This window comes from Hyperolius riggenbachi, chromosome 3 (assembly GCF_040937935.1).
Source record: "Hyperolius riggenbachi isolate aHypRig1 chromosome 3, aHypRig1.pri, whole genome shotgun sequence".
Taxonomy (NCBI): Eukaryota; Metazoa; Chordata; class Amphibia; order Anura; family Hyperoliidae; genus Hyperolius; species Hyperolius riggenbachi.
In genome coordinates, this window is record NC_090648.1 from 291,510,724 (window position 1) to 291,518,530 (window position 7,807).

General features: G+C 40.7%; 1 protein-coding gene across 2 annotated transcripts; it reads left to right on the plus strand.

Annotated features, from left to right (window-relative positions):
* The first annotated feature begins 1,652 nt into the window (after positions 1–1,652).
* Positions 1,653–6,207, plus strand: GPR85 (G protein-coupled receptor 85). 2 transcript variants are annotated; one of them, XM_068272731.1, is made up of 2 exons: positions 1,653–2,184; positions 3,569–6,207. In XM_068272731.1, the coding sequence occupies exon 2, from the start codon at positions 3,739–3,741 to the stop codon at positions 4,849–4,851; it is 1,113 nt and encodes a 370-aa protein (XP_068128832.1). In that variant the 5' UTR covers positions 1,653–2,184; positions 3,569–3,738; the 3' UTR covers positions 4,852–6,207. The 2 variants fall into 2 exon arrangements, with proteins under 2 accessions (XP_068128832.1, XP_068128833.1); XM_068272732.1 differs by lacking the exon at positions 1,653–2,184 and adding an exon at positions 2,275–2,485.
* Positions 6,208–7,807: the final 1,600 nt, after the last annotated feature.

Below are 7,807 nucleotides of genomic sequence, written 5' to 3' on the forward strand. Positions count from 1 at the left end.
CCTCAGATCAGAGGCAATAAGGAGACAATAAGAGCGGCCAGCAGCGCTCAATGACTGCTCCTCCCCCCTTGTTCCCCTGTTGCTTTACTTGCAGAGCACCCGGCAGAGGCGTATCTAAGGAGCTGTGGGCCCTGATGCAAGTTTTACCTTGGGCCCCCCAAGCACTCTATACATAACAAATTATAAAGCTCACCAAAACCTGCCAAATACAACCACAGTGTCAGAGGTGCAAGAAGGAGATGGGAAAGTTTGATTACTACTGTTTAAAGCATCTGTAGAAGTGATTATCACCAGCACAATTCCAATAAAGAGCTAATATTGCGGTTGATGAAGGGCCCCTGGTGCGGTCACAACCTCTGCACCCCCTAGTGCTACGCCACTGGCACCCGGAAGTTCGGAACTCCTCGCTTGCCTACTGGCCAATGCACCGCTGCTCCGTAGGCTGCAGAGTCCATCCCCCTCTTAATGTGCAGGGAAGCAGTGTCCATCACTCCTCTCTGCTCTCCTTTTGGGCTATCAGCAGAGCCACCCTGTGCACTGAACTAATGTGTGATTCCCAAGTTCATCACATGACACACTAGGGGATCACACATTAGTACAGTGCACCAGGCGGCTCTGCTGATAGCCGAAGAGGAGAGCACAGAGGAGTGATGGACAACGCTGGACCTGGATGAGGCTATACTGCTTCCCTGCACATTGGGAGGGGAACAGACTCTGCAGCCTGCAGAACAGCGGAGGGAACGGGGGAAGTACACTGGCCAAGTGAGGAGTTCTGAATTTCTGGGTGCCCTACAAGTACAGTGACAGGGAAACATGAGGGGGAGGGACAGTCATTGAGCAATGCAGGGTGCTCTTCCATTCAGTCTCCTTATTGCTGCTGAAATGAGGTCTGGTTTTTGGGATACGGGATGTTGGGAATGCGGGCGCTGCTGAACGAAAACACGAGGAGGGGTGCACGCATGGCGTCCATGGCACGAGCCATGCCTGTACCTCTACAGATACGCCACTGTATGGAAGCAGCCATATTTGTTTCCAATACCAGTTGCTTGGCATTCCTGCTGATCTTTGGCCACAATAGTATCTGGATCACACACCTGAAACAAGCATACAGCTAATCCAGTCAGAAAGACCTGATCTGCATGCTAACTCGGAGTCTACGGCTTCAAGTATTAGAGGCAGAGGATCAGCAGACTGCCAGGCAACTGGTTTTCTTTAAAAGGAAATAAATATGGCATCCTCTATATACCTCTCACTTCAGGTGTCCTTTAAAACAAGTCTGTATGAAAATGATAGCGTTGAGTGCCTACATGTAAAGAAAAAATAATTGCACATGTGATGCCAATGACCACTAGTGAAACAAGATAAAAGACCTGATTCAAAAGTATAACATAAAACCTAACCTATTTTTATTTGCGTAAATATGAATGCACACACCATTTTTGTTATAAAATACAAGTAGACATGTTTCTTTTCATTCAAAGAAATGCCAATCATTCTATATTGCTTTAAATGATCCCACCCTAACTGAGGTGATGCATGCAAATGTTTCCATGTTCTTCCCAGTAACAATGTGCTCATCATTCTCCTCCCACTCAACTCTTCATAAAAAAAAGAAAAAAAATGCATCTCTCTGGGTGTTTCCACTTGTGTTTTTTTTTATGTAACAAAACTGATAATGTGGCATTTGAAGAGCACAGCAGCATTTCATTTTTAGCAAAATGTATTTGCTAAACATTGACAAGCAGCAGCAACAGCAAGGGGAATTCACTGCAATCTGCAATCATTGGTGCACAGCAAGACTGCATATTGCTCACACGTCGTGATTCCAGGGAGGATGCAAACGCACGCTACCCCGGCCCCACGTCTCGCAGGCTCCATCGTCCGGCTTGGGATAGGCAAAAGGTGTCGGTGAGATGACTGTGGGAGCTGCAGCAGGTAGGCAAGAGTCTGCCTGACGTGCCCTCATTGAGACAGCAGTGGGCTGCTGTTGCTGGGAGAGACTGTGCTGCTGCGACAGGGGAGGATGAAGCCAGCAGCTCAAGGAAGCTCACAGCGCATGCGTCGTCCGAGTCACTGACTATATTCTCAGGCAAGGTACCTAAGGAAAAAAAATCAGCATTTTATAGAAAAGAAGCAGCTCCTCCGGAAAATAATACTCTTGTCAGGATATTAGAGGACCAACAGGTAGGACTATTTGCTCATCTTTTCCTACTCTTGTGCGTGTGTCGACAGAATTGTGTGTTCATAATGCTGTGCAGCCAGATGACCGTTGTTTGGCATCATTGTAGCGAGTGTTTTTGCTAATAAACTGCACAATAGGAGCATACACGGACAATGCTTCCCCGCTAGACTGAAAATATGACTCGTCTGAGCCTGGAGTGTTGCAAGCAGACCCAGGGGAAGGGAGCTGCATTCCTCTAATAATGAAAAGCCCTAACAAAGGGATGTTTCCTTTGGCCATACAGAACCATGGACCAGGGGCTAAGTAAGCCACAGCGTGTGTAGTACATGAATGCTAATCATACATACACGTATGTGTTAGTGTGCTGGCTGTCTGTACGTGATGCATGCTAGATATCTGTATATGGCATTGCAATACAATATATATAATGTCAAGGGATAAAAAATACAACCGAATCCCAGATCTTCCCAACCTTCTGATTCATGAATGTGCTAATGTGCTGTGAAAAATAATTGCCAAAGGTTTACTAAAATAATGGAGGCTGATCTCCTATAAAGCTGTAGGTTGGCTGTGCTAGCTGTGCAAGGACCATTCAGCTACAGTAGTAATATTTTATTCTTTCATAGAAATGCTGGAGGAGCAGGAACAACACTGTGTAGTGGCAGCCAAAGGAGGGTTTAGTCCCTGTCCCCCTGTAGTAGATTCATATTTATCTTGGATAAAGGCAGATAATACAATGTGAGCTGCTGTTAAATGTAGGGTGTATTTTTTTTCTTGCATGAAATACGAAGCAATCAAAAAACTGGGGAGGTGGATGACGAATCTTACAATCCATGCTCATCAGAAGAAAGATGGATGAAACTGTCATCGCCATGCAATGACCATGGCATATATATATATATATATATATATATATATATATATATATATATATATATATATATATATATATAATGCTATGGTTACAGCACACTAAACACATTGTGTATGATTTGCATGGGTGTGATCTTTATCTGCTACACAAAGGATGGTTTCTTGGAGTGTTCTATTTAAAATATATAATGTCAGCCCTGTCTGTCAGTCTCTCCCTCTCTGTCTCTCTTCAACACACACACAGAAACATACACACACACACAAACACCACACACACACATACACTTTCTCATCGGTATACATGCAAGTATTTATTACTATTAAATAAGAACACTCTGCTGCTCTTTGTTCCTGTTGGTGTATTAAATGGAAAGTTTAAAAACAAATGCTAGTACTAGAATGTGACTGCTTTTCTGTACTCCATAAATTAACATTCTTGAGTTAACACATTCTCACATAATTATTTGGTAGCTAAAACTGATAGCTTATGTTTTGTTTTGTTTTTCTCTTTAGATCTCTTGACAGCATGACACATCAGGAGGAAAAAGCAAAATGTGTGCCTAGACATCAGCTCAGTTGTTTTTGTGGATTACATTTGCAGTAAAATGTATGGATCTATCTTGTGCTTGCCCTTGTATATAGACCATGAGACTTGACTGAAGCAATAAATATATCCTCCATCTATGGCGAACGATAGCCATGCAGCTGACAACATTCTGCAAAATGTGTCTCCTTTAACAGCCTTTTTAAAGCTGACATCATTGGGTTTTATTATAGGAGTCAGTGTAGTGGGTAACCTTCTTATCTCAATCTTACTTGTCAAAGATAAGACCTTACACAGAGCTCCTTACTACTTCCTGTTGGATCTGTGCTGCTCAGACATCCTGAGATCTGCTATTTGTTTTCCATTTGTATTCACTTCCGTGAAGAATGGCTCTACTTGGACTTATGGGGCTCTTACTTGCAAAGTGATTGCCTTTCTTGGGGTGTTGTCTTGCTTTCACACTGCATTCATGCTGTTCTGTATAAGTGTCACCAGATACTTAGCTATAGCCCACCATCGGTTTTACACAAAAAGGTTGACATTTTGGACTTGTCTAGCAGTGATTTGCATGGTGTGGACATTATCAGTAGCTATGGCCTTTCCACCAGTCCTAGATGTTGGCACCTACTCCTTCATAAGAGAGGAAGACCAATGCACATTTCAGCACCGTTCCTTCAGGGCCAACGATTCCTTGGGATTTATGTTGCTCCTTGCTCTCATTCTTCTAGCCACACAGCTTGTCTACCTCAAGCTGATATTTTTTGTTCATGATCGAAGGAAAATGAAGCCAGTCCAGTTTGTAGCAGCCGTAAGCCAGAATTGGACTTTTCATGGTCCTGGAGCCAGTGGTCAGGCAGCCGCTAACTGGCTAGCGGGCTTTGGAAGGGGTCCCACACCACCCACTTTACTTGGAATAAGGCAAAATGCAAACACCACAGGCAGGAGAAGGCTACTGGTTCTAGATGAATTCAAAATGGAAAAAAGAATCAGTAGAATGTTCTATATTATGACATTCCTTTTCCTGACCTTGTGGGGGCCCTATTTGGTAGCTTGTTACTGGAGAGTGTTTGCAAGAGGTCCTGTGGTACCAGGAGGATTTCTAACAGCAGCTGTTTGGATGAGTTTTGCCCAAGCTGGAATCAATCCTTTTGTCTGCATTTTCTCGAACAGGGAGCTGAGGCGCTGTTTCAGCACAACCCTTCTTTACTGCAGAAAATCCAGGTTACCAAGGGAACCTTACTGTGTTATATGAGGGAGCATCTGCAAAATCTTTTAGCCTTGTGAAACACTATCCTTCTCTGCTAAGCAATTGTGGCCTGTAGCCATGTCTTGAGAAGATGATCAAGAATGGAGCATCAGCAGCATTGTGCACACTTTGCAATAGCGCACCTGTAATCCTATTTTAATCTGAAGTGTTCCTGCTGGCCACCAGGGAAGGTTTGTAATTGAAAAAAAACAAAGGACTGAACCACAGATTTTCTTGTGTTTCGGTGGTTGAAAGCTAGATCTTACAAAATGACAGGTGCTAGGAACCACTGCTGAATGCTGTGTATATCGCCACATATAAACAAGAACACCCAGAAAAGGTTAGCATTGGACAGCTTAATAAATTGAATTGAGGTAAATGTGTTAATAAACATGCTTTTAAGATTTGGAGACTCTTTGAATATTTAATACAGTTTGGGGGTTTCTTTTGCAAAGATTGACAAGTGGGAAATAAAACTGTACTGTAACTGATAAAGGATGTGCCATGCGTTACTGGATTATCTTACTGAGGGGATTTCCTTACCTTGTAAGTCAGTATTGGGGAGCATTCCAAAGCAGTATTTTTGGTTCAAATTATATTCTACTTTTTTCAAGCATTCTTTCTATAAAACAGAGATTTTCTTTAATAGTGTAAAGAGAATTTCAATGTATTCTGTGTTTTTTATTTTTTTTTCTTTCTACTTCTTTCTCTTTATTTTTTTTTCTTTTTTGTTTAAATTGGCAAATATTGAGTTAAGTCTCTTTTTGAAAAAAGAAAACCTAGCTATCAATCTGTTTGGCAACGTACTATCCAATTTGCTACTTATGGAGCATTCATAATAATACAGAATAAATACGTGTTGCCTTAAAGGGTTATCTAGTATCTTCCATTTTCTTTTTAACCAATAAAATTGGTAACTGGAGCCTGTCATTTGGGAGTGCATGAAAGAACGATTCAGCCCCCTCTTTCTTTAAACTCCTATTGTTCCCAAAATCAGTATGCACATCACCTAGGTGAGCACAGCTGCCCAGATGTGCTGTCCATTCTGCTTCACCTTAAGTGATACAGGCAGTGGAGTATGTTTATATTTTAATTGAGCTGTCTTGGAGAGACTGAAGCCTTAGTATGATATTTTGCACAGTTTGTCAAGCATTTATTCTACTGAAGGCACAGTCTTGTTTATACTTTCTGCACATTTTGGTGTATTGGTTGTTTAAATTATTTCCTTTTTTTTTCTTTTTTCTTCTTGTAAAAACATATAATTTTTAGCATTTTAGAACAACATTATAGTCTGTGAGTCTTTCATTCTTTAAGATACAGATGTGTGTGGAATTGAAATATAAAGTTGCATTTGCCAAACTTTTCCTGTGTAGCTTGTTAATTTTTTTCTGGAATAAAATTTTACATTTTTCCAGTTCGGCAACTAACCTTTTTTCCCTGTTCTGTTTAGTGATCTGGAGTGAACTAGTGAGAGTGTGGAGATCGATTTTTCTTTTTAGTAATTATTGTGTTCAGAAACTGTAAATGCATGATTGATGGACGTTGCAACACCACCGTAATACTTACAATTTAGAGGCGTTTTGCTTTACACTGACCAGCGTAGGCTTCTGGGCTGATATATAGTACATATGAAATGCAAGTTGTGTTTTTTTTCCCTGTTTTACTTTTATTAGCAAGATGGCAACTGGAAACTGAGTCGTGAAATATGCCATCTGTTTATTTGTTAGTAGGTCAACAGCAAAACTCAAGTACCTTTACTGTGGTATTTTATGATTCATGCTATACATCATATATTAGAACTTTGAAACTGGTTGTTAAATGCTGAGCTACTATAAGGTAGAAAGAAGGAGTTAGCCGGGGGGGGGGGGGGGGGGGGTTGGTTCATGGTGTTAAAAATGGATTAATCATTGTAGACATTGGTCCTCCTTTCACAAAATGACTTATAGAGGCCCTGTCAAGAAGAAAAACATCTGAATGATTAGGCTGTGATGGAAGCAGCTGTTCTCAAACTTATAGGTCACATGGTGTTTCTGGGGCACAGGTTTGGCCTCATTACCCTAGAATAAGCATATGACATATGACTCTGGGAACTGGTGCTTCACCAGGTTTTTTGCTTGGAAGCATAATCTGTTTAAAGGTGTGGCAAGATTCAGAGGCACCTTTTCATTCTTTCAACATAAGTTAGAAAATGAAAGGCATAAGCTGTTGCTTGCTGTAAGACATACATTAAATAAGGATGAATATGAGGAAGCTAACTTGTATTATGTCTAACAGGCTCAATTCATAAATAGTGCAAGAGGCAAACCACTAAGTGAAAGGTGTAGAGTAACCTACATCAAGCTGTCAAAATTCACTTTGCTGAAGTCAGGGCATTAAAATCTAGTTATAATTGGGTCTTATGAGTACTGCTTTTCACACTTGATGATTTGTCTTTTGCACTGTTTTGTTAACTATACTCAATGTTTTCGTGAAGCTTAAAACATAGACTGTCTACGCCAAAGTATATGCTTTCATAATTTTACCTTGTAATGTTTTATCACTGGTGCCTGTTTATGTGTGGTCATTTTATTATTGCTTTTTTGGACTGCTTCTTGAATGTGAAATGAAGGTTGTAGTGATCAATATTGAGGTCAAGCAGTGATAGTCTACCACCCATGAGAATGGACAGTGTAACGAGCCTTTACCAAGATTAATCTCTTTCCAGATTGCTATAACCTCGACAAACCCATCACTGTGTACCTTCTGGTATTCAACAGGATAAAAGTCTATGCCAAAATGGATGCTACTATTTGCAGCACTTTTAAGATTTTATTTGCCTTATCATAAATCTTCATTTGTAACATACATATTTTTTGAGCATCTTTACTATTTATACATTTACATAAGCTCCTTCAATGTTATTTCTCATGTGCAATTATTGTATTTGGGAGTTTCAATCAACAATTGCAGTATGAAGCCTTTT